This window comes from Myiozetetes cayanensis, unplaced genomic scaffold (assembly GCF_022539395.1).
Source record: "Myiozetetes cayanensis isolate MyiCay16 unplaced genomic scaffold, myiCay2020 scf22, whole genome shotgun sequence".
Taxonomy (NCBI): Eukaryota; Metazoa; Chordata; class Aves; order Passeriformes; family Tyrannidae; genus Myiozetetes; species Myiozetetes cayanensis.
In genome coordinates, this window is record NW_026087434.1 from 3,466,156 (window position 1) to 3,492,501 (window position 26,346).

General features: G+C 44.7%; 1 protein-coding gene across 3 annotated transcripts in view; it reads left to right on the forward strand.

Annotated features, from left to right (window-relative positions):
* SMURF2 (SMAD specific E3 ubiquitin protein ligase 2) overlaps window positions 1–25,110 on the forward strand; it is a 54,282-nt gene extending 29,172 nt beyond the window's left edge. Inside the window, exons 4-20 of one of the 3 annotated variants that reach the window (XM_050318989.1) lie at window positions 63–92; window positions 1,719–1,852; window positions 2,002–2,067; window positions 5,117–5,201; window positions 6,446–6,529; window positions 8,157–8,359; window positions 8,578–8,662; window positions 10,649–10,807; window positions 14,498–14,708; window positions 16,434–16,537; window positions 17,393–17,507; window positions 17,728–17,906; window positions 18,390–18,527; window positions 18,768–18,888; window positions 19,792–19,993; window positions 20,955–21,030; window positions 21,285–25,110. In XM_050318989.1, coding sequence (XP_050174946.1) covers window positions 63–92; window positions 1,719–1,852; window positions 2,002–2,067; window positions 5,117–5,201; window positions 6,446–6,529; window positions 8,157–8,359; window positions 8,578–8,662; window positions 10,649–10,807; window positions 14,498–14,708; window positions 16,434–16,537; window positions 17,393–17,507; window positions 17,728–17,906; window positions 18,390–18,527; window positions 18,768–18,888; window positions 19,792–19,993; window positions 20,955–21,030; window positions 21,285–21,384 — 2,092 coding nt within the window. In that variant the 3' untranslated portion in view covers window positions 21,385–25,110. Of the gene's footprint in view, window positions 1–62; window positions 93–1,718; window positions 1,857–2,001; window positions 2,068–5,116; window positions 5,202–6,445; window positions 6,530–8,156; window positions 8,360–8,577; window positions 8,663–10,648; window positions 10,808–14,497; window positions 14,709–16,433; window positions 16,538–17,392; window positions 17,508–17,727; window positions 17,907–18,389; window positions 18,528–18,767; window positions 18,889–19,791; window positions 19,994–20,954; window positions 21,031–21,284 lie in introns of all 3 variants that reach the window. The other 2 variants (XM_050318991.1, XM_050318992.1) reach the window with 2 other exon arrangements.
* Window positions 25,111–26,346: the final 1,236 nt, after the last annotated feature.

Below are 26,346 nucleotides of genomic sequence, written 5' to 3' on the forward strand. Positions count from 1 at the left end.
GTTATTCAAACTGCTCTTGTTATGAAATTGTGTTTAACCATCTACCTTTGACTTTCTTAAAGCAACAAGGAAAACTGGAAAATTCAAGACAGGTCATGATAAGTCTCTGTTTTTTTTAAAGTGCACCTGATTTGTTCTCATAAGACTTTATTTTAAGTACATAAAACATCGTAGACTGCGACTGTGCACGTGAATCCCCATCCTCATCTCGTTTCTTTACGCAAAATTGGCATTGTCAAGGTTGTGAGGCCAAAAATCTGACCTATATTGTGCAATCAGTTCACTATTCAAAAAACTTGGGTTTTTTTTTTATATGAAGTTTGTGTTTTGCTTGGGTTTTGGGTTTTTTGTTGTTGTGGTTGTTAAAATGTGCAGGGGTTGTTTGAAACCTTCAGGCTTTTCTGTCTCCTTGGGTCAGTTCGTCTCTGCAGGTGGGGGGAAAAAAAGGAGTTGTCAAAGTCCTGCTTTTTGGGAAAGGGAAAATGGGAGAAGTGTTAACCTGGTCACAGCTGGAATTTTAAGCCACGACAGTTAGCTCAATTATTTGGTTTGCCAACCTTGACAGTATCATTTCTGTCTTTCTGAAAATGTTAAGATGCTTTCAAGCCAATCAAGCCACAGTCAATGGGGAGATGTATTTAGGCATGGGTTGAGTGAGTTTGATCACTTTTCATCTGAAAACAAACAAAAAAAGAAAAGCACTTGGAACTAAACTAAGGCCAGAATTTGTGGTCTGGGAAGGGAGAACTACAAGCAGTTCTTGGGATCTAAGCCATAGTTACAAATTCATTTCCCTCAACTTGAAACAACTCTAATAGTTCAGTATTGGCAATTGCTGATTTATCTGGAGTGTTTTGGAATTGTCCTCTGGAAGTTTTGAAAACAAAAAACTAACTCACAGTGTAATTGCCTCTGAAGAACAAAAGCTTCAAACAAAACAAAACAAAAAAAAAGCACAAATAAACCAGCCTGCAGTGTCCAGGTTTTTCCCAGGCCAGTGGGATGCAGGGCCAGGTTTTGCCGTGGGAATGCTGCGAGGAGTCAGCCCCACGCGAGCAGGGCTGAGGGGGAAACGTGGCCCATCTCAGCTAAAACCTTCTGGCGTGCTCCTGATGGGTGATGTATGTCACCAGCATACATGACTCCCGGTAAATCAGCCCCCAGCACTCTGCAGATGGCTGCAGATGTGGCCCCAGTGGGAGGGTGTGGGTGCCGGGAAGGGCTCTGAGCGAGGGCGATGCTTTCCTGGGGGTTGGAGGAGCAGCTGCAGGAGGATGCTGAGCTGCTGTGCCGGTGTTTGGGCTGCTGTCCCTGCTGCCCCTGCTCCCAGACCCTGCTGCCAGCAGCATTCCATCATCCCCCGTGGCCGGGCTGAGCAGGGCATGAGGCTGAGCATGTTTGTGGCTGCTTGGAGAGCTGTGGCAGGGGCCGGCCCTGGGCCTGCTGTGTCGCTGTTTTATCCGGATTTCCCAGACTTTGGGTCACCTGAACGCCTCCTGCCAGAGCCAGGCTTTCAGACTGGTCTGTATTCCAGGGAACTCCTTCCATCAGAGTATGGAGTGTACATCCTAACCTGCAGATGACTCGCTCTCTCTTGCCCTGTGTGATGTTTGGAATGGAGTGGTTGATAATTCCCCCCACCCTCAAGGTGATTTCTGGAGCATTGTCCAAATATCCAGCGAGTGCCATTCACAGGGCTGTTTGTCCACGTTTTTCAGGTACATTGGGAAGTCGGATTCAATAACAATCAGCGTGTGGAATCACAAGAAGATCCATAAAAAGCAGGGAGCTGGTTTTCTGGGCTGCGTGAGGCTTCTTTCAAATGCCATCAACCGCCTTAAAGACACTGGTTGTAAGTAAGCTGGACTCGTTTCTTCTCTCTCACACCAAACTTGCATGTGCAGACTGTGACAGTTAATGGGGTTTTGCTGGGTTTTATGCTTTGGTAGCTCGTGGTGGTGTTTTATTGTGGGATTTACACTTTGTGTCCTCCGTTTGTAGATCAGAGGTTGGATCTGTGCAAGCTTGGGCCAAACGACAACGATACTGTCCGAGGGCAGATAGTAGGTAAGTAAAGCTTTTCATCTTTTAATAGATGTCATTTTTCTGTGTTGAATTCTTCAGTGTCTACTGCCAGAGCCATTTGGAAGTATGGATGAAGAGAATTTAAAAAAAAAAAAAAAAAGGCAGAAAATCCAAACCAAAATGCTCAAACCACACACACAGAAAAAAACAAAAACAAAACCAAAAATATTATAAGAAGTGTTGGGGCAAATAAGACCATAGATAATAAAAAAACCTATTTGAGGTTTTTTATTTCACTGTAAAGAATGGGGACAGTTTGAACCTGAACTCCCCATGGAAAACTGACTGCAAAATCCTTGGCCACTGAGAGCCCCAGCAAAGCTGAGCTTCTTGGAAAAGGGTGAAGCATCTTGCTGTGACAGGAGGGAATTGCTGTCTGGTGTGACTTGGTCAATTCATCTTGTGTTTTCACGGCTTATTAACAAGTCTGTCACCAACCTCAGTAGCTGGGCTTTGTCATTGTGTGAATCATAACTTAAAAATTGGAAAGAAGGTGGCAAATTGGAAAACAAATATCCACAAAAAACTTCATAAACGTTCTGGTGCATTCTCAGTTCTTCGTGAAGTGTTTCTAACGGGCCACAGCCAAAAGTTGGTCAGGATAAGGAAGGCCTTTATTTTTATAAAGCAAGGTCTTAATGAGAATATTTGGATGTGGGGCAAAGGAATGTCAATTTTCATGCACAGCATTAAGATAAAAGTGTGGTGGCACAGGAGAGTGAAATGATGGTAGAAATGTGGAACTGTCAGTGCACTGCTGACACTTCAGGCTGTTCTTGAGTGTTAATTTTCCACGTGAACTTGCACAGAAGGGTGAAGGATAAACCAGCCTCTCTTGCAGGGTGTGTTATGTTGTGGGTTTGGTTTGCTTTTTGGGTTTGCTCCAGTGTTCTGGTCCCCTGAGCATCCGGGGTGGATGGGGGAGGTTCTGGTTGGGGGGTTGCTTTTGAAAGGGGGCTGAGCCCAGCTGCCAGCAGAGCTGGCCCAGGCTGTGCTGGGAGCAGGGACCGTGCTCCCGTGCTGCCCTCCAGAGTATGGAACACACATCCTGGCCATCAGCGCTGGGGAATGCTGGCATTCCTTACAGGAAAGGAAAAAAACAAACCAGAAACCCCACCCCAAAGCTGAAAGGGCTCAGGGCTGCTGGGATGCCAGATGGGAGGCCTGGGGCAAAGCTGTTGCAGTGAGCAATGGTGAGAGAGAACTGAACTGGTGAGAGAACTGGTGAGAGAGAAGTGAACTGGTGAGAGAACTAATCAGCACTGTAGGCATGGACTGGACTGACAGGTTGGCTTAACCTGCTGTGCCCACAGAAAGTGGTGTGGCCAGAGCAGCACTGGCTCTGTGGGGATCCCTGAGCAGCAGGAGCTGCTGGATCGGGCACTGAACCCAGAAAAAAGCACCTTGTGGGGTTTCAGCAGAGACCCAGAGCCAATCTGTGTGTTCTGCTTCCTGCTGCTCTCGTCAGAAAGGTCAGGTTTGCTCAATCATGGCCCTGTTTTAATTTAATGCATCCTTGGGAAGATTCCAGGGACTCCTGTCTTGTTTTATTTAAGTTGTCGTTATTAATCTTCTTATATTTTAATCTTTCTTCATGAATGCAGTTTTGTGGAATGGGTGAATGAGCCTGAGTAAAACTAGATAATTCCACTGCAGTGGTTAGATGGGGGAGAAATCCAGGTTAAAAATAAATAAGAAGGTAGAATGAGTTGTAAATACTCTCAGTTCTTCAAAGGATAAACTGTCTTAAATTAAGAGACTGTGCAAGATTTGAAAACAATACTAAAATGTAATTGATACCTTCAGCAGATGATAACCTTGCAAATCAAACTTGCAGTGTGTGGGGTTCTTTCAGAATAAATACATCATCTAAATTTTGATTTGGTTGAAATTAAAGGTGTCTTTCTCTCCAAGAAGTCGTTTTGTAACATTAGTTAGACCAGGAGTTCCTTTGGGTCAGGAATGCAGCAGGTACTGCAGGGCTCCCTGGGTTGGTCTCTTGAATTCTAAGCTGCAAAATGTGTTGATTGTTGAAAATTTGGAGGCTCAGGCAAAAGCTGCCCGTTCTGCTCCAGCTTTTGAAGCTTTGTGATCCTGCCCAAAGTTTGGTTGCAACCAAGTTAAGGTCATTTCACTGCATTTACAAGTAGGACTTGAAGACAGTTGTGTTGCCACCTCAAGAAATGTGGGCCACAGCACGTCTTGAGCTTTGTAAGCAATTGTTTTATTGTTAAAGGCATAACAAAACATCAAAAAAAACACACCCCAACCCCGCAGGAACACGAGTGTCATAAATTATCAGATTGGACACTTGCAAATTGTGATATTGGGAACAAAGGCAGCCTAAGAAAAAAAATAAAAAATAAATCTTTGTTTTCATAATTGCAGTACAAAAGCTTCAGGCATAAATATCCATTACAATGAATCATGGTTAAAAAAAAGAAAGAAAAGTTAAATTAAAACCCAAGTGAAGCAGTTTTGCTGAGGGCAGTGAGGGCTTTTCAGGGTGCTTTGTGTGGGTTGCATTTGACTTCTTACTGCTGGTGTTAGAAATAATAAAGCAGACATGCAGTGCTTCTAGCAGTTCAATTTTGCCTGGGTTTTGTGTTTGCGTGGACGTGGCACCCAAAACACGTAAGAAGGAGTCAAAACCAGAGAGAATTCCTTATTTTAGCAGTTCTCCTGTTGGCCCTGAAGCCCCTCCTGCCACCACTCAAGTGTCAGAGTCCACCTCATATGGAGAAAAGTTAATGACAGCTTCAGATTTCACTTCTTTTTCTGCCCTAACTTGCACTGATAGTCTTTCATTTTTAATATTCTGACTTTTTTTTTTGAATTGAGATGTATGTTCTCATACATGGAATTCTCTCTGCTGTTTCTGTCTGACCATCTTTAATGTGTGAGAAGGAAGAAACCATCCAGAGCATGGCTCAGCTTAGCCCTCCCAAGTCCTCCCAGTTCTCTTTCAAAGTGACTGTCTCATTGGCATTCAGATATCATCATTTTAATAATCCTTTTATTCTCTTAATAGTGAGTCTCCAGTCCAGGGACCGAATAGGCACAGGGGGACAAGTCGTGGATTGCAGTCGGTTGTTCGACAACGATTTACCGGATGGGTAAGCAGTGATGTGAACACAAATACAGCTCACCCAACACACCTCTGCACTAAGGAGAAGCCAGTGTGCAAATAAATCACTTCATTTTTATTTTTGCCCCGGGAGTTGTGCAGTTGTGCACTCAGGAGCAGGGGCTAAGCCAGCTGGGACACACACAGGAGTTGTCAGTGAATGGGGACGTGGCTCACGTGAACAAATGCACTGAAAAACACACTCAGAGAACGTGGCTTTCAAGTTTTAAAATTGAGAAATTAATGTAATGTTAGATCCCAGGCAGCAGATTGGCTTATCCATGTAGTGGTTTTGTAGCAATCACAGGGCCTGGCTGCCTTCTGTTTATCATAAATACACTGTGATAAACACGAGTCACAGTTTATTCCGTGTTTATCACAGTGAAGAAAACATGATCAGGAAAGGTCTGCACTCAGCCTGAGTTCTCACTGCATTTACCTGCCCAAAGGCCAGGTTTAGGGTTCTGGTTTGTCCCTGGGAGAGTTAATGACATCATTATCACCTAAAACAGTTTGGAGGGCACAGGGAAATGCTCTGGTTTAGGCTCTGGTGCTGTCAGAGCAAACACAGGCCTTCTGAATGGGATTCTTGGCAGGTAAAGACAGGGGAAACTGAGGTTTCAGATGATGAATTTTGAAATGCAGATTAGCATCTGAGCCCTAAACAGCATTCTTTTGTTAATTTGGAGTCCAGATAAGTCAAAAACATTTTTGAAAATGCTTCCAAATCTTCACTTCAAAACGTTCCTTGTGTAAATACTGCTCACTTAATTGTGTGACTGCAAAGCTTCCCGTCCAACCTCGTGTGTTTTGGAGTGCCAGATTAATAATAATTAAAAAGTCACAGTGTTTGAAGCTGATTTTTTAATGAAAGCAAGCAGTGTGTGAAGATGCCGTGAAAGCACTCGTTGGAGTCAGCGGTCAAGACAACTTCAATGCATTATTAAACGTGCTGGTTTCAAGAAGTTCCTTTATGTGGCTGTTAGGATTTAATTTGAACTCGAGCAGTTATGGAACATGAAGGTGTGATGTTGTGAATGATGTGCCTGGGTCCAAGGGGAGAACACGTTCAATCATTTCAGAGTTCAGCTTTCGGTTGTTTCCTGTTACCTCGTTTGGCCACCGTGATTCGGAACAGAGCAGGTCTTCCTGAGCTGGCATTTATGTTGGAAATATTTTGTGCCCTGGTTTCCTGGAAGTACCACTCATTGCCTTATCTCCCCTGGACTGCAGGTGGGAGGAGCGCAGAACTGCCTCTGGAAGGATCCAGTACTTAAATCACATCACGCGGACGACGCAGTGGGAGCGACCGACACGGTGAGCGATTTTGGGGACACTGAGGATGGGCTGAGTTTTGCTTGCTGAGCACTAGAGTGACTCCAGGGGTATTGGCCATTCCTCCAAGTCACTCTACACAAGGTTATGCTTTCCTCTTTAGCATCTTACTCCTTCAATCTGCCTAATATTTCACTCACAAGATCATTCTGAGTTGATTTTTTTTCATTTTGGTTTTCTTGAAGAAAGGATATCCTGAGTAGCTGTGAGACATTGCCTCTGTCCATGGCATGACCATGAATAACCCAGAATAGTTAGAGCTGATCCAAACAGAGCATGTTTGAAAACCATTTCAGTCACCTTTTCTGGTACCTGTGGATGTGTGTAGTGAAGCTGTTCCTCAAACCACTTCTGCTGTTGCCTGAATTGCAGGCAGTGTCATTGCAGATTTTGCAGACTCTCTGTTGCCTGCAGAGTGTCTTTTCCATTCTCGACATTATTCTGGTCTCTGCATGGATATATTTGACTTAAAATAATCTGTACTGTTAACACTGCCAACTCTCATGCAGTTTTGGAGTGAAGGGATTGAACAGCTTTTTAATTTATCTATTTTTATTTTTCCTGGTATGTTAAAATACCTATTCTAAGCTCCAGACGCATTTACAGTAGAAAAACAAATGTAAAATGTATCATTTGTTTTGGGGATTTCAAGTGACCTTGTCAATCCTCTTTTAACCCATTTTAAATCCTTTTGGGAGCAGCACTGAGAGATGAAATCACACAATTCAATGTTCCTCTTGCACTTGAGCTCTCAACAGCTTTTTCTCTTGCTTAGCCCTTTTTCAGCATCCTCTTCTAAAAAACCTTCCTTACAAACTAGAAGGAATAACAAGGCCTGGTCACTTCCTGAGCCACATGAAGGCAGGGGGAGAGAGTTTGGGGGTGCAGAGGAGACTGAGGGGAGACCTCAGTGCAGTTCCAGCTTGTGGTGAGGGCAGAGGAGGGGTAGGACTGAGCTCTGCTCTGTGGGGACAGGGGCAGCCCCCAGGGAATGGCTGGAGCTGTGTCAGGGCAGGTTCAGGGTGGATCCCAGGGAAAGGTTCTTCCCCCAGAGGTGGTTGGCACTGAACAGGCTCCCCAGGGCAGTGGGCACAGCCCCAAGGCTGCCAGAGCTGCAGGAGGGTTTGGCTGATCCTCTGGGGCACAGGGGGTGACTCTTGGGGCTGGGCCTGTGCAGGGCCAGGAGTTGGACTGGGTGGTCCTTGTGGGTCCTTCCAGCCCAGCACACTGTGTGACATTGTGTGACATTGTGTGACACTGTGTGACATTGCGTGACATTGTGTGACACTGTGTGACATTGTGTGACATTGTGTGACATTGTGTGACATTGTGTGACACTGTGTGACATTGTGTGACATTGTGTGACATTGTGTGACACTGTGTGACACTGTGTGACATTGTGTGACATTGTGTGACATTGTGTGACATTGTGTGACATTGTGTGACTCTCAGTGTACCCCTGTGAGCCCAGAACAGCAGCTTTGCTCCATCGGGGTGTCCTGCTCGGCACGGCAGCGGCTCCCGCAGAGCGTTCCCGAGGAACCCCGAGGTGCAGGGGGTGTCCCACGGCCCACATCCAGTCAGGGTGCCACGTTCCCCTCTTCCCCAGGCCAGCATCCGAGTACTCCAGCCCGGGCAGGCCACTGAGCTGCTTTGTGGACGAGAACACTCCGATCACGGGCACCAACGGCGCGAGCTGCGGGCAGGCGGCCGACCCCCGGCTGGCCGAGAGGAGGGTCCGCTCCCAGAGGCACAGGAACTACATGAGCAGGACACACTTGCACACTCCTCCTGATCTACCTGAAGGATATGGTATGAAAATCAGATTTTTTAATGTGAGGAGTCTCCAGAAAACTGGGAAAATGGGTTGTGTCTTCTCCTTGTACGTGAGATCCTTTTGATTCCTTAGACTGGGGACGTTGGTCTTTGTGAGTGTTCATGTTGCATCTTTTGTTCTTACATTGATGAACTCATTAGTTTTCGTGTTGCATTTTTGTTCTTACATTTCTTACTTTGTCTTGGCTTCACAGAACAAAGGACGACTCAGCAAGGCCAGGTCTATTTTCTGCATACTCAGACTGGTGTCAGCACGTGGCACGATCCAAGAGTACCCAGGTAAGAAATGATGGAATTACCCCTCAGGTTTCAAATAAAAATCATTTAAGCACTGCTCTCCTCTGTCTAATATTATATTTCTGATTCTTGGCCCTTAACATATCATTTTAACAAGTCATTCATGAAAATCAATTAGTGTCTCTTCCTCGGTTCTTCAAGTTGTTGTTTTAATGCAGAGAGGGAAAATCAAGAAATAAATTACAGTGGTGTTTTGAAAGCAGGTAGAGTTCACTGATTCTACATATTGCATGTGCATCGATTCCAAATCCAGTAATCAAACAAAAAGTAGAGACTGAGAACTTCCAAAAATTTAGATTTATCAAGATACTTCAGGGAAAGCTGGGTTGGATTGAAACAGTCAAACTGCTCTTCCTGTTGCAGCTCTCTCAACACTTGGGAGAAGATAAATACAAAGTCTTTTTGATTGATTGTCCTTATTTACGTGATACACATATACACACTGGACATGACTGTACATGTGATTATTTCTCATGTTTGAAAGGATAATAATGGAAATTATTGATAGTTCCCAATTGTTCTTTAAATAACCAAGAAATCCTGCTGAAAACACTTGGCTCTCAAAGCCTGTGGATGGTGGTGTGAGATGTGTGTGGTTTGAAACTGGCAGCCAGTGCTGGCATTTGTGAGAGCTGCAGTGACTTTGACAGTTGCTGATGTTCCTTCCCGTGGAAATGGCGTGTCCTGGGAAGGCTGAGATGCCTCACGGCCACAACTTCCTTGTGTTTGGAATTGTTCTTTTGTTACTGTTTCTGTGTTACGAGACTGTCCCTTGCTTTGAGGCTGCAGCTGGGCCTTAGGAAGCCCTTGACTTGTGTATCATCCAAAACCAGGCGCTGACAAAAACTGTTTGAAGATGTAATTCCTAAAGTTTGGGGTGTGATAGCTCTGTGTGCAGCCTGAGTGAGCTCTGCCCCGAGGAGTGGCAGCACAAACTGCGTGAGTGTGTCTGAGAATAACATTTGGCTGTTTGCGTGGGGGTGGAATTGATGTCATTTCTGAGGAATATCGTGTTTTTATGCTGATAGCCACAGTCATGTAGTCAACAAAAGTGAGCCCTGTGGTCCAGCAGCAGCGTGTTTATGGGGAATGGCAGCAGGAGTTCAATCCCAGAGCCTCCTGTTTCCATCCAGTCCCTGGAATCCCTGCAGGTGGCACCTTTTTAGCCATTCTGTCCCTTGGCTCTTTCCTCCCTCAACTCCCAGGACGCTGGGAGAGCTGAACCTTTGGAAAGAGCTGCCCTGGACAGCGTGAGGGACCCGAGGTGTGAATTATGTCCGTGAATAACTTTTGGAGACCGGTGTTTGTTTTCAGTGAAGCTCTGGAATGAATCTGCATCTTCCTAATTGCAGCAGAATGTTTCTTGAGGCCTGCTGAGCCACCTCTGCATTGCTTGGGGCAGAGCTGAGTCATTGCTCAGATAACACTTGATTTGAAATACTTTGTTTAGAGAGCTCTTTGCTTCCCACCAGCACTGGGGATTTGGGGGCAAAATTGCCAGCGCCACAGACACCCATCCCATGTGTAATTCTTCGTGGAAACTGGAGCTCTACAGAAATACAGTTTTGTTTCGTAGGAGTTTTATTATAAAAAGTGTGGTTCACAGTTCCTTACGTGACTAATGTTGTTTTAAAAATGCTTTCTGTCAGAACCGGTGCAGAACTGCAATTCCATCTTGACCAATATGGCAATGGTCTTTATTTTTGTTCGAGGGCTGTATTAATTTCACAGCTGAAGCTGGTTTGTAAAAACGAGGGTTATTTGATAAGGACTTTCTTCCCCCCACGGTGTGTGTTTGTGCTGTGGTGGGCTTGCACCTTGGGAGCAGAGATTCCAGCTGAACAGCTCAAGTTTCTGAAACAATACATTTTCTCAGACTTCACGGAATTGTTCTGTCGCATTTACGCTCGCTCCGGCTCGCAGGCCAATTTGCTGAGGTATTTTTTCATTTTCTGTTTGTTTTCCCAGGGATCTTAGCAACATCAATTGTGAGGAGCTTGGGCCGCTGCCTCCTGGATGGGAGATCCGAAACACAGCCACGGGCAGGGTTTATTTTGTTGACCATAACAACAGGACGACGCAGTTCACAGACCCGCGGCTCTCCGCGAACCTGCACTTGGTCCTGAAGTGAGTCTGAAATCTCTGGCACGAGTTGAGTGCATGGAGGGAAGGAGGTGACTCTGAGAGGAGGGTGCTGGGTTTATATCAGGATTCATTCATTTAGGGCGATTTAAGGAGTGTTCTCCAAGACCAGTTTGGTTGCTCCTGAAAACAAATCCCAAGGAGCGTTTAGGCAGGAATGTGGCCGGTGTGATGCAGAGGGGGAGGGAAGCAAGTGCTGTCCCGTTGGAAACGTTGGCCGTGGATTTTTTGTTTTCCTAACAACAAGAGGGACACTTTTGTTTTCTTTATTGCAGTTTCTTTATACTTCGTTCTGTTTCAGTTGTGGAGAAATTGTTTTAAAATGTGAAGTTGCATGTGAGCCAGTGGTGTGAAATGCTGATGACTTGGTGCACAACTGCCCAACTATCCTGGAATAAAGCAGGAATAATTCACTCCTCCCTTCAGTGTCAGAGCAGGCCTGGTTGAGATGTTCTCAAAATAAGACCCCAACAGTTTAAACCGTGTTGTTATTTTTTTTTAATTTTATTCTAAAATAGAACAGGCACTGCATTTTTTTCCTGCCTTAGTGGTTCGATATCACATTTTCATATCGCAGTTTTCAAAAGAGAAGGGGAAACTCAAAAGAATTCTGGCTCTTGTTTTATTCCCTCGGCACTCGTTACACAGTGGGGATTTTCTACTAAAAATGGAAAACCAAAAAGAAACAAACACTGTTCTTTTCGCCCAGACGTGGCTATTTGGGAGTTGGACTCTTTTGTTTCTCCTGCTGACACCTTTTTAATACTCTTGGGAAACACCTGTAAAGTGTTGAGTGGGTGTTAAGTGGAAGAAACAATGAAGAGCCGGTTCCAGGGAAAGCCCTGGGCAAGGAGCAAGTAGGAGGAATAGTCCTGAAAGGAAGTGAATCATTGGCAAGAAAAGCTGGAGGAAAGAATAATGGGAACAGGCACTGAAAAGACAAAACCGAGGAATGGAAAGTCATACCCAGGAGTCAACATGTCCTGTATGCATTACACAAAAGCTGTCTGGCCTTTGCCCAATATACACTTGGACTTCCCACCCCAAGAGGGGGAAGAGTCTATAAATATTGACAAATAGGTGTTTTTGTTTAGAGAAATCAGTGGTTGTGTAGGTTTATGTTACAGGACTTCAGTAAGCTGCCCCTCATCCAGACACTTCGGCAATATTTTTATCTCAAACAAAGAAATCACTACTAATTTTAGTTTAATCCAGGTTTGAAATGAACGTGATCTTGAAAAAAACTTACCAGTGGAGGAGCATGTTCATGTTTGAAAGGTAGAAAAGTTCCTTAAATCGATTCGGATTTAGATATTTTACCTGAAGAAATCTTCAGACTCTCTTATTACAGCAGTGCTGTTCTTAAACTATGGAAAATTCAGCCAAACTCTGTATTTGCCAAACTTCCCAGGCAGGTTCATTTGGAAGTGGCAGAAGGGTCACGGTGGCCTGGATGGTGGAGGACAGATACAGAGCTGCCTTTGTCAGCTGCAAAACCCAATTTGACTTTTCATTTCCAGGCTCACAGAACCGTTTTGCATTTATTTAAACTTCCAGTGCTCCTGCAGTGGGCTGAAGTTTTTCATTTGTCCATCTGTCTTTCATTAGGGGAGGATTTCAGAAACTCACCCAACGGTGTCATCAGCAGAGTCTGCTGCCTGATAAATCATCTGGGGTGTTTATTCTGTTATTGCACCAAACAGGATATGTGTGAAAGCTTCCCCTGCCTTAAGCCCACCTCCTTGTTTGTTCTTTAAAGAACAACCACAACAACAAAAGGAATTTGCCTCGGGCCTGACATTTTGTAAATTTTTTGAGACAGTAATTCAGTATTTGGGTGGGATGGGTGGGATGGTGTTTTAGGCTGAAAGGCATGAGGAAAAGTTTACTCTCAGTGGTACCGACTTTTCTTGCTGAGCTGAGCAAAGCCCTTTGTTCTTCCAGTGATGACATTGTAAGTTATGAAAATAATCAAACTCGTTACCCAGTTCTGTTTTAAAATATTGACCGAGAGGTTGTGATGGATTTTGATGGTTGTGGCACCTGAAAAGTGTTTAGTTGTATCCTTAAAGCACTGTATGGAATGGAGCAAACTCATTCAGCTGTGCAAACAAACTGAGAAGTGAGGTTTAATGATTTTAAGCACTGCAGATTGTTTAGCTAATACTGCACTGATTATTTGTAGTCTAATAATGGAGGATGGCATTTTATTTTTCTCCTCCTTGTACTTCCTTTTTTTGGGAAGTACTAGGAATATTTTCCCATATTCCTCCCTGTGGAATTAGAAAGTTCAGGACACAGATTAAAGATTTTGCTTTAATTTGTCTATCAAGTAAATGCAGTTCAAATGAGATTCATATTTAAACCTGATTCCAAGTGAACATTGCCATGCAGAACCGACACAGAGCCACGTTCTGGAACCACAGCAAGTGTGTGTCTCTAAATTATTGGAATTACTTGGTTTTTCAGGAAATAAAACTTAAAGTAAGTGCAGTTCATTGTCAGACCAGTGTGATCAGCTTTGCAATTAAAGTTAAGGTAGCCTTATGTAAAAACACCAGCACCAGGAGCAAACAGAACACTGAAAATACCAACACTGAGCTGACTTCTGAAGTTCTGCATCCCAGGACGTGGTAACAAAGCAGGATTTCAGTGTATTATTCCCTCCTTAGAGCTCAGGAATAAAGAAGTGTTATTATTGCTAAGCTGGAGGTGAATTTTGGTTGGCCAGGAGAGCTTTTAGCTAGGCCTTGTTTCAAAATAGACAATAGGCTGAAATTATAAAATACATTCAAACTGTTTGGTTCCATCTAATATTTTTTTGGGCTCTGTTGAAAAAAAAAATAATGTTCCACTGGAGAGCATTCTGAATTGTAACATTTCTGATTTATCCAGTAAATTTAGGGTGTTCTCATGTGCTCCACACAGATTTATTTAGGGAGAACAGAGGTTTTATCCTGTCTTGTTTGGGAATGCCACACTAAGAACTGTAAAAATATCCACTGGCTGCGTGCAAGACACAGAGAGCACATCTCTCTGCAACATGATCCATTTACTTTTCCTAGTAAGAAGTCAGATTTACAAAATCTCTTGGAATTGCTAGTAAAAATACTTGTTTATCTGTGCCAGTGAGTTCCATGTGAACTCCCACATTCCTGTGGTCCAGACTAGGCCAGGTACAAGGGACAAGGTCCTTGCCAAGCTGCCAGTACAAACATCTTTTTGTAAGCTCGCTCTTTTCCAGACAAGCCATGTAAAACAGACGATGGTATTGACTGGAGATTAGAGGCAGAGTGTTTTGGCAGATCCCTGAATTTTTAAAATGGTGGAGGAAGGGAAAAACACGCGAAGGAAATATGGAAACGGTATCTGAGAAATTCGGTGTCAGCAGCTCAACAGTGAAATGGTGTGGATAATGCCTTACTGTCTGTGCTGTAACCTTTTACATGCTCTGCAGAGTAGCACTAAGAGAAATAACAACTAAAAACAACTGCTGGTTGCCAAGAAAGACAGAACTGCACGACTTCAGCCGGGATAAAAATCCCTCGGAATCGATTCGGACGTTTTCAGTGCAATCCCCGTTAATAATCCCAGCAAATCGGAAGTGTTCAGATACAAAGCTCGACCTCTGAGAGAGGAGGGGTGTGGATTGAGTGTGTGTGTGTGTGTTTGCAGCCGGCAGAACCAGCTGAAGGACCAGCAGCACCAGCAGCAGCAGCAGGTGGTGTCGCTGTGCCAGCTCCCGGACGAGGCCGAGTGCCTGACGGTGCCGCGCTACAAGCGGGACCTGGTGCAGAAGCTGAAGATCCTGAGGCAGGAGCTGTCCCAGCAGCAGCCCCAGGCTGGGCACTGTCGCATCGAGGTCTCCAGGGAGGAGATTTTTGAGGTAATTGGGGATTTGGGGCCCGTTTGGTGACGCTGAGGGAAGGGCAGGAGGGGTTGTCGGGAGCGTTCGCTCGGGTGGAATGGCCAAGGCCGCGGTTAAAGGTGGGGTTTTGTGGAAGAGGAGGCATTTCAAGGGGGTGTCAAGATAGTGGTGTGATTAAAGTAAATTTAAATTTAAGTAAGTGACCTGGAGATAGAGCTTGGAAAGCTGGCAAATCCATCAGCTGTCAGGTGCTGGGTGGTTACTGAGCCAGTAAAGAATTACTCTGATTTTTCAGCCTTATCTCAGCTGTTCAGAGATGACTTCCTTCACGCTTGTGTTTAAGATTAAAAAAATCAGACTCTATTGAAAAGATTCTCAATGTAGGAATGCATTTGTCTACAAAGTATGTATTTACCCTATGGAGAAGGAGAAAATTGAGATTTTCTCTGTGGCTGGAGATGCAGAGCCTGTGGCAGGGACTGGGGAAGGAGTCAGGCACTTGGTGTGTCTGAAGATCCTGCCTCACTTCTTCCCTGAATTTATGTCTGTTCCAGAGGGGATGTTACAAATTGAACACCCAGCAGTTGTTAGTGCTCTGTGATGTATTGTACCTGAAGTAAAATTACTGTTGAGCAGGATTCCTCTTCAGCCTTTGGATGACTTACTATCAATCTCAATTCTGGTTGATTTTTTTTTCTTTTTCCTTGTTGTTGTTTTCTCCAGGTTCAGACCAATTTTATGAACTGTCTGGGCATTGGAGTGGCCAGAGGTGCCCACAGTGGGACATCTGCATTCTGTTTTGGGGCATTTTTTACAGAATCATCCTGTTGACCTGATTCAACACAGTTATAATTCATTGGCCTTTCCTGGAGAACACTTTGTCCTTTCGAGAACTTTCACCCATCCCACCCATCCCCTGTTGCATTTTTACCCCACCCAAAGACTCGATCACCCTGCTGTGTTGTCACAGTTTTTCCCAGCCAAGAAGGATTTGTGTTGGTGTCCCCTTTGGAGACAGTCAGAGCAGTTCAGGAGGAGCTGTAAAAGCAAGGGAGGGAAGGGGACAGCGCTGGGAATTCCGTGTTCCTGTTCAGTGTGTTGGGTCCCAGCACACCCCCTGCCTCTTCTGTCCTGCAGAGCCACACATTGGGGCTGATACTGGATATAAATAAGAACTCAATTTTTGTTTAATTCCTTTTTAAAAATTAGCATTTGTTCTGCCTTTCAGCTTTGTGTCTGTGTTTTCTGGGTGAGCTCTTTCTGATAGAGGAGTAATTCTGTATTTCCAGGGATGGCATTGCTGCTTCTGTTCTGAAGGTGCTTCCTGATGGTTGGCACGTGTGTTGTGCCCAGAGCAGAAGCTCCTCTGTTGCTCTTCAGGCTGCAAAAATTACAAGCCTTTATGCAAAACAAAAGGAGTTCACTGACACAGATTTTAGGGTTTTTATAAGTTACATAAGAATGAGAGAGGGGATGTTCTGCTCACTGCTCACCTCTGGATGTTTAACAGGAGGTGGATCTTCTCATCTCTCTGTTTTATTTGAAAATCATACTGTCAGATGTTATCACACTTGTAGAAAATGAAGCAACAATCTGTGGTTTGAGGAACTGGTTGGTATTTAGGAAAATAGTGTCCCCTTTAACAGGATCCCCTTCAGACTCTGATCCTCTGATCCCTTCACTTCCAGTGCACAGCACTCTGCAAGGGGCAGTTTAATCAAAGGCAGTGTTGTGTGTTTACAGGAATCCTACAGGCAAGTCATGAAGATGAGGCCCAAAGACCTGTGGAAACGATTAATGATCAAATTCCGTGGGGAGGAAGGCCTTGATTATGGAGGAGTTGCCAGGTGAGGTCACTCCTCTGCCTCTTCCCTGCACCCCAACCCTGCTGACAACTCCTGTGCTTTGAACCCCAAACCAGCCCTGCTCCTTTGACATTATCCTTATTTATATTTATTTCTCTAACAGACTGTATTTCAGAGGGATATATAGCTTTAGATAGTCTCTTAAAAGAAAAACTGCATCAAAAAAAGCACTAATTTATTGGAAATAAATCAAAACACAAGGTACAGATCCCATCTGTGAGACGGGTTTTGGTGTCTATTGAAATTATTGTCTTTGGTTGGTAAAGTTTGAGTGTCTGAAAATTTACACCACTAAATAGATTTGTGGAACAACTTAAACCAAAAAATTAGTTTTTTTGCAAACTGAGGCAAAATATTAAAAACCAGCAGTTGGTGGGCAATAGTCTGAGGTTATTTTTCACTTATAAAAGGTGACATTCCTTATTCTCAGACCATTATTTACTGATTTGTGATCACGTCATTGAAACTTGAACCAAATACCTTTATTATGGTTTCTGTGAAAAGGTTTGATTCTGAAATCTGTGTAATGTGGTCACGTGAGTAGGTGGTGTCTTGTCTTGGTGTGTCATGGGGAAAGGAGAATCACACTCAGAAACTCTCAGGAATGAGTAACCTGGAGAAAAATCTCAGAAAGCTGGCAAATCCATCAGCTGTCAGGGGCTGGGTGGTTACTGAGCCAGTAAAAATAGTTGTGATTTCAGCCTAATCTCAGCCTGTTCAGAGATAGCTTCCTTCACATCTGTTGAAGATGAAAAGACTCAGACTCCATTGCAGAGATTCTCGGTGTAGGAATCCATTTGTCTCCAAAGTACCAACAGATGGTTTTCTTTCCTCCAGGGAGTGGCTCTACCTGTTGTCCCATGAGATGCTGAACCCATATTACGGGCTCTTCCAGTATTCCCGAGATGACATTTACACCCTGCAGATCAACCCCGACTCCGCCGTCAACCCGGTACGGCGGGGCCTGCCCTGGGACCGAGGGCTTGGGGCTGTTTCCATCCCCACTGCTTGGATTTCTGGACTGGGGGCAGGATGTGCATGAGAACAAACCCAAACACTCTGCACTGGGGTTGGGGTTGGGTTTGTTTCTTCTTTTCTTTGTGTTGAAATTTCATCTCCCACCCAGCAGCCGTGACCTGGAGGTCTGACTTTGTCCCTGCTGTCCCTTCCAGGAGCACCTGTCCTATTTCCACTTCGTGGGCCGGATCATGGGCATGGCCGTGTTCCACGGGCACTACATCGACGGCGGCTTCACGTTGCCTTTCTACAAGCAGTTGCTGGGGAAGCCAATTACTTTGGATGACATGGAATTGGTTGACCCTGATCTCCACAACAGCTTAGTCTGGATACTGTATGTACCCTGCAGTGACCCTCAGGATGTTGGAATGCTTTCTCAGTTGTGTGGTCGTGCTCCTAAATCCAGTGGAAATGAAATGTGTTTTAATCTCCTGCTCAGGCAGACCTAAGAAATATCTTTCTTGCACAACTCAGCTTCTTTAAGGCTAAAAATGATCAGGGCATTCAAATCCGGGGAGGGGGAGCCAGGAGGGGAGTTGATAAATTTTAATGTATTAATGTTACCTGTTACTAATTTTGCCATTATAAAACATGTTATATTTTAATAACAGTAACACGGTTTGAAAACATAACATTGAGTAACATGTTAATAAAATCTAACATTGAGTAACATATTATTAAAATACAGCATAGGAAAACTGTGTGTTCCCCTGTAGTGCTTTGAAATGCCATTGAAAAATGAAACAGCGCTCCTGTCAGATGGGTTATGGCTGGGAATCACTTGCAGAACATGTTTTTATTCACTCCTTGCCCCCAGTGAGAACGACATCACGGGCGTGCTGGACCACACGTTCTGCGTGGAGCACAACGCGTACGGGGAGATCATCCAGCACGAGCTCAAACCCAACGGCAAGAGCATCCCCGTGACAGAGGAGAACAAAAAGGAATATGTCAGGTACAGCAGGGGCTTGCTCTAGTTTGGGTTTTTTTAGTAGTATTTTTAGTGTGGGGAGGAATTTTACTTGTCGCGGTGACTGTCGGCGTTGGGTTGGTGGTGGTGGTTTCTCCTGAGGGCTTGGGCAGTGCTGGAGGGTGTGATCCTGTCAGCAAGGCCAGTTTTTTTGGGGGCTGGATAAGCTGCAGGTTTCTTGCATTTGAAACATCTTCCCCAAACCCAGTTTGCACTTTTTCCCAGACTTTATGTGAACTGGCGGTTTTTACGAGGAATCGAAGCGCAGTTCCTGGCGCTGCAGAAGGGATTTAATGAAGTAATCCCCCAACATCTGCTGAAGACATTTGATGAGAAGGAGTTGGAGGTCAGTGCACGATGTTGTGTTGTCAAGTGGAACAGTGAGAGCCTGAGGAGCCCAGAGCTGTGTTCCCAGTGCTCCCAGGGCTCCAGGTGTGCTCCCACAGGGAGGGCAGAGCTGAGGTTTGGCCCTGTAAATCCAGCAGAAGGGAAGGTGCTGTCACAGACAATTGTGCTTCAAAATGTCAGGATTGGCATCTAAACAATATCCTCTGAAGGCAAATCCACAGATCCCAAGCTTGCTTTCAGCTGGAATCTCATCACAGTCTGCCAGCTGTGGAGCTGAGGGTTTGACCATGTAAAGTGGCCACAGGTAAATTATTCACTGGTGCTTCTGTTCCCTGGAAAGGGGAAGGTCCAATGTCCTTAATCACAAGAAAATGTCTTCAGAATTCCAGTTACATCCCTGCTGAGTTGAACTGATCCGTTGTGGATCTCCAGGAGCACCGAAAGCTCTGTCAGGAAAGGCTGCTCTGTGTCACCTGGGTGGTGTCACAGGAACAGGATTCCTTTGGGGATCCAGAGTGGCACCAGCCAAGCTACACCCTGAGCTGCTCTCCAGAAAGAAATACTGAGTTCAAGTAGGAATTATTCCTGCATTTATCACTCAGGGGTAGAATCTGTGCTTCTGTTATTTAACTGACAGGCCAGGGCAGTTCTGTTTAAGCTTGAAATGGCTGTTTGGTTTGTTGCTGGTTTTTAATTTGAATTGAGGCCATTTCAAAAATAGTTTATGTACAAAGGTAAAATTAAAACAAGAAGAGTTATATTTCTGCATTGCTTAAATGAGTGACAGGTATAAAATCTGCCAGTTTTTCCCAATCAGTTCTTCAACACTTAGCTTCCTCCAAACCCGTTTTTATACCGCTCAGCCACGAAATACTCTAATAATTCCCTTTAAAATTTCCAGCTCATCATCTGTGGACTGGGAAAAATCGACGTGAACGACTGGAAGGCGAACACCAGGTTAAAACACTGTACCCCGGACAGCAACATCGTCAAATGGTTCTGGAAGGCCGTGGAGCTCTTTGACGAGGAGAGGAGGGCGCGGCTGCTGCAGTTCGTGACCGGCTCCTCCCGAGTGCCCCTGCAGGGCTTCAAGGCACTGCAAGGTGACCCCGGGCACGCTGGAAATGGGGCTGGGGGGCGATTTTAATGCTCTGATTAGCATCACAAACAGCCCTGGTTTGTGTGTCTCTATCTGCTACCTGGTTGTTGGGGTGTAAATGGCTCTTTTGTTTCGGTTCTGCTCTTCCTCCCCTGGCAGGAGTTCTGAGCAGCTGAGGGGGGTTCTCGCTGTGTTTGTTCCACAAGCCTGGTTTTGTAATTCCCGACTTTTACAAGCTCACATCACCTGCACAGCTCTGGGACCAGATAACACCTCCTGCTTCTAACAGAGCAAATAACACCACCAGTCTTCTTGTAGGCTGAAATGGAGCCACACAGCACAGGCTCAGACTCTTATTTAACAGCAGAGCCCCCCTGAGAAACACAGACCCTGTGAATTGTATTTTTAATGTCTGTCTGCTCGGGTTGGGGCATTTGTAACCTCTCCTGTCCTTTGTGGCATCTCCAGTGCACTCCAAGCCTGAAGGATTGCTGTGCTGCAGTCTCCTTCCTTTAGCAGAGAGATTAAGGGGATCTCTAATAGTCAGATAAATTTAACAAAGTTATGAGGAATTGGTGTTGTGACTCCTCTGTGGAATTCCAGTGGAATTGGCCGACATTCAGGGCCTGTTATAAAACAGGCACAGGTACAGCTGTGCAAGTTTTGCTGCCTAGGAAGGGTGAGAGAAATTAAATTAAAAACTTAGAATTGTGCATTGAAACACTTGATTTATTCTTCTCATCAGTGCTTTGTTCTTTACCTTGTCATGGTTTAAATCACTGTCTGTCTGGGCAGAGGGGAGGGCGTCCCACCCCACTGGGGTTTTCCAAAAGCCTGTTCATGGCTTCACCTTCCTTTGAGCAGAGCTGCTCTCAGTGTTTTAGCTCCTCTCGGGTTGCTGCAGGGCCACAGAGACATTTCACGTTGTGCCTCCCAGCACTGAGCTCTCCTGTCCTGCCGTGCAGGTGCTGCAGGCCCGCGGCTCTTCACCATCCACCAGATCGACGCCAGCACCAACAACCTGCCGAAAGCTCATACCTGGTAAGGCTCTCTCAGGTCTCTCTTGTGATCTGTAGATGAAGACCAACCTGCTGTCTGTTTATTTTGAGCAGTCTCACTCCTTTTTTCCTCTGTCCTCCCCTCCTTTTGGGACATGAACTGTCCCTAACGCAGCAGAGAATCTCGACCTGCGGGTGTTTCATCTGCCCCTGTTTGCAGTTGGATGAGGTGTCAGAAACCTCTGCAGGTGGTTTTGGGAGCTCAGGCAGCTGACTCCTCTCTGTTCCCCCCCTCAGCTTCAACAGGATCGACATTCCCCCGTACGAGAGCTACGAGAAGCTCTACGAGAAGCTGCTGACGGCCATCGAGGAGACCTGCGGCTTCGCCGTGGAGTGACCCTGCCCAGCCTCTCCCACCTCTATTTATACTCCTGTCAGCCACCAAGCCCTTCCTTCCCTCAGCCAAGACTCAAGAGATGCTTGAAATACAGGAAACTTTCCCTTTTCTACACTAGGACACTGGGAGGGAAAGGACAACTTTGGATTTTTTTTTTTTTTTAATTTTTTTTTTAATTTTTTATTTCAAGAAAATGGGTTCTGTGGTTCCTGCCATGGGATCATTCAGCTGCTATTAAAAACTAATATCTTGAACATACAGAATGCTGACTTTTCCTACATTTCAACAGTTAAGCAGTATTCTATACTTAAAGACTACTACTATTTTTGTAAGAGGTAATCTATTATATTTGCCTACCTGATTTCTATTCTCAGATACCAAGACACAACTTCAGCAGTCGGTACAAGTCACGTTTCAGCCTGTTTTAAATGTATGATACTGAACAGCATCTATTCCTGCTATTTTTGGAAAAAAAAAAAAAAAAGAAAAAAGAAAAAAATATTTTGGATTATTCTAACTTTGCATAAAATTGGCTGAAAGAATCATTAACCTTTTTAATTCAAGGCACTTACATGTTAACTGCATTTTCTTATAGGGAAACATTATATTCTGCAATGTAAATTCAAGGTAAATGGTGCCACAAGGGGCTTTTTTTTATATTTTTCAAGCATGAATTCCGAACGTTTTGGGGTCCTATTTATATCACTTGCCAGATTCCTCCAGCAGAATTTCTAGTGGGAGTGACACAGGCTGTGTTTGTGCAGTCCTGCTGTTAACATGTGGAATAACCTTTTTTAATGAACAGTGGATGTTTGGATTTTTTTTTTTAAAGGCATTTTTTTCTAATGAGTCCGTCAAGAGTATTTTTTTTTTTTTTGTCGTTGCTTTTGACTTTAAATTGAAACACTGCATTTTTTTCAGCTTTTGAAGAGCAGAAGCTCCTTTCAGAACCCACCCTGTGCAGTCAACCAAAGTTTGTTTGAACGCAGCCAAATCACGTTCTGTGTTTGTCGATGCTAAAGATTTATCAGGTAAAAAAAACAAAACCCCACGTTGTAATCTTTGTCCAGCTGCTCAGGACACGTGGGTTTGAAGTTACAGCTAAGGAAAAATCGGTGTATTGACTGAAATCTGTGTCACGTGCTTTGGGAACGAGGTGGTGAGAGCACATAATTTATTGATTGTAGGGATGGAAGTAAGGATTTCTGTGAGTTATGCCATGGGTTGATCTCTGCAAAGGGGAAAAAATGCACTACCAGTAGAGGGAACTGAACTTTTGGTGTTAGCTTGGAAATTCTCCGTTAGGATCTGTCTGACCTGCTCGTGGGGTGTGTGTGGATGGAGGAGGCTGCTCGAGAGACGGTGCCGTTCTCAGCCATTCTCATTCCTCTCAGCCAGGAGCATTTTTGGAATAAGTGGAGGGTTTTTTTTTTTTCCCCAATCAGCGCTGTGGTTTCGTAGCTTGGGTTCCAATTCATCGTCACATCTGCACTGGTTTTACACGGCCCACGAGAAGAGGGGCAGAGGTGCTGGGAATGCTGAGGGGATGGGATGGCTGAAGGATGGGATGGAAGCAGCTGTTCCGTGTTGTGGAAGTCACAGCGATCCGGCTCCTTTTCTGTTCGTTCTGTGGAGCTCGAGCTCGGTTCTGTCCTGCCAGGCCTGGCTGCCACAGTGAGTGCTCTGCTGCTGAGGTGGTGGAGTGGAACAGCGGGCAAGGGACTGCTTCTGGAGACTCGTGGTGAGAAGCTGGGCAGCCAAAGCCACATGTTCAGTGGGTTATTGGGTTTGTGCAGCTGTTGCTGGCTGGGTTGTTCCGAGGGACTTGCTTCCCATTCCGGGCTGGCTGCAGGGTGAGGCTGCTCAGGGATGTGAGCAGAGAGCCAAGAGCCTGGGTTTGACAGCCAGGTTTGAGAGAGATCAGAGCCTTCTTTTAATGTCAAGGGACTCTTGCACTCCTGTTGAAGGGCTGGTGGTGGTTTTGCTCCCTAATTGGGCTCCCTAATTCGCCGCTTCCAGGTAATTCTGGTTAGCAGAGAAGCTGCTGCTGTGTCAGTGCAGGGCCTGGGAGGGCAAAGCAGGTGGTTGTTGCTCAGTGTGTTCTCTGCCCCTGGTTGGGAACAAGCTCCAAACAGACCCTCCCAGAGCCTCTGCTCCCCCCCTGCACATGCCTGGGTGTGGTGGAGTCACTGCTGACAGGGATTTTCCAGGGCCAGGTCCCTGTGCCCCCTTTCCCAGGACCCTCCAGCGCTGCAGAAGTGAGGTTTGGTTTTATTTCCCCTGCTCTTGCTGCTCCCTGGCCACGAGGGACGTCATGGCAGGTGTAAAATCTGCTCTGCTGCAGCTCCTGGGAGGGCTCAGGGGCCACTCAGGGGATTTGTGGCAGACAGCTCAGCCCAGCCCTGGCCCTGCAGTGTCCCCTGAGCCCTCTGGTGGGTTTACTGATCCCTTTGTGAGGAGGCAGGAGATGAGCTCTGCAAGCCCCCAGCCCATTTTCACAGCAGCCTTAGCAGCACGTCTGGTTTTTTCTACCAAACGTTTTCTTACGGCACAGAGAAATTTTTTTGTTTTTTTTTTTAACTGCCACAGATCTAAATATTTAAAATTTAATATATTATAGGCAAAGCTAGACAAATCTCCATTGGACTTTCCATAGCTGACAGATGAGGATGAATATACCACGTTATTTTGAGTGCCTTTCTACCTTCATAAAGTCTGAGAGCTTTAACTGAAGCACCTCATCACCCAGCCAGATGTTCATCTGAAAGTGCTAAAGGGTTGATTCCTTTGCAAAATTTTCTTTCAAGATCATGTCAGCTCCTTTCCCCTCAAAAAAAAGAAGGTGCTAAGCCCTAATATTGCATTTTAACCTTGGACTTTCACCCCATGATTAATGTGAATATTTATTTCAATGTGTCCCTCTTACTGGGTTTTACTTTATCCAGTCTTTAGTTGTTTTAGAGAGATGTCACATCATGGTTTTATGCTGTTGCTTTTCCTGATGAATGTTTAATTATGAACAGTGACTTTTTGTAGATTTCAAATATTACACAGTTGAGTTTCAGAGGATTTAATTTCTCGGTGTAAAGAGTTTTGTAATGGTGCTTTGTACAGTATGTATTCTAATTTTTTTTTTTTTTGCACATAGTTTCAGTTTCCCTAAACTGATTTATTTGTACCAAAATTTTTTTTTTGTGTTGTACTAAAGTCCAGAGCACACTTTTTTTTTTTTTTTTTTTTAAATTGCTGTTCTCCAACAAACACTACATCTGGATTGAACTTCTGGTGCATTTGAGAACTGGCTGCAGTGAGGGAAGTCAAAGCTTTGCTTCTCTGTCACCCTCCAGCTGGATGTAGCACGTTCTGATGGCTTCGGGTCTGAAACAGCACCACACTTCCCAGGTTGTACTTCACACTAAGTAGTTAAGTCCTGGCTCTGCCACACCCTCAGAGCTTTGTCTGTAGCTGTAATTAGTTTATCCAAGTGTAATTACTCCTCCACAAACTGACAGTTCTTAGTTTCTCATTGCCATTGTATTTATTACCGAGTGTTTTAGCGTTGGTATCATTGTATTTTCACCCAGCTGTTACATGAGCTTTAACAACAACGACGACAACAACAATCTGTATAAAATGGTTTTTAAGTACTTAATGTATGTACCCATGCAGAAGTTGAGCAATAAATTGTATGCTGTTTGCACTGTCACAGCATCAATGGTTTTAAAAGTTTCTCAAGTTTTTATTCATTAAATCTTTAAAATGGAAAATGTTCTTTTTTTTTTTAAGTAACTCGACTTTGTTCCAGGAGAAAACACTTAAACCTTGGTGTCTGTCCATGTGCTGTGTGGTGGTTTTACCAGTTTTTTACCTACAGAAAGGGCTCTGCTGAATGTTCTACTCAAGCACAGCAGGTTTTACTTCTGGCTCTCTCATGTCCTGGCCTTATCTTGATGCCTCCTCTCAAAACTCAGCAAAGCTAAACCATCTTCCTTAAGGGGGAAAAAAAAAAGGGTTAATTTGGTAAATACTTGCTAAATTTCATCAACTTAGCTGGTAAGTTTTATCCCTTAGAGACTTCAAGTCAGCCAGGTTAAAGCAGCTCCCTGGAAAGGGTTGTAAAAGTGAAGGGTTTGTGTTTCTGGGTTTTGCTGTGTGGTTTTTGGGTCTATTTTTGAAGTATCTCATGCTCTAACTGCTGGCTGGTGTGTTTAATCTGTGAAAGAAGCTTCTTTTTTTTTCTGTTTAGTTCTTTTTCCTTTCAGTGCATGAGTCTGAATTCCCTGTGTTGTCAGTTCTATCAGACACCACCTCATGGCAGCCTTCAAATATTGAGTATAATGCAATTAATAACTATATCACTTCTCACACAGCAGTGCTAAGCAAGAACTCTTCTACTGGAGCCTGTTAAAATTAAACTTTAGTTCATCTTCATTACCAAGATGAACTAATTAAAAGTTTAAATTCTGTCAGGCAGAGGAGACTGTCTCAGTAACAGCCCCAGCTCCTTCCCAGGGTCCAGCTCTTGCAGAACCTCATCTTTTACTGCTTCAGAAGAACCTTCACTGTTTTCCTTCCATTCCAAACCACTTTTCCCAATGCATTCATAGCACTGGGGGAGTATTTTATGTGCCTTTATGTTGTACAGGCCAGGAACCCCAACCCTGCAAACACAAACTGAAGGGAAGAGCTCATGGAATAAGTTGTCAGTGCTCCCTTGTTTGGTGTATCTGAATTCCTGATTTGTGATGTCAGGTTTATTGCAACCATTCTCTGACTTGGCCTTTCCCAGGAAACTTGAACCTCTGATGTTCTTTTAAAGATCTTCTTGTTCTTTGTGAGCTTTCCAATCCAGTAATTTCTGGCTAATGGTGTTAGTGTGGCTGAGCAACAACAGCCCCAGCATCCAACTGTTCCACCAGGATAAAGCACTCTGACTTCATCCCACTTCCTTTGGGTAGAGCT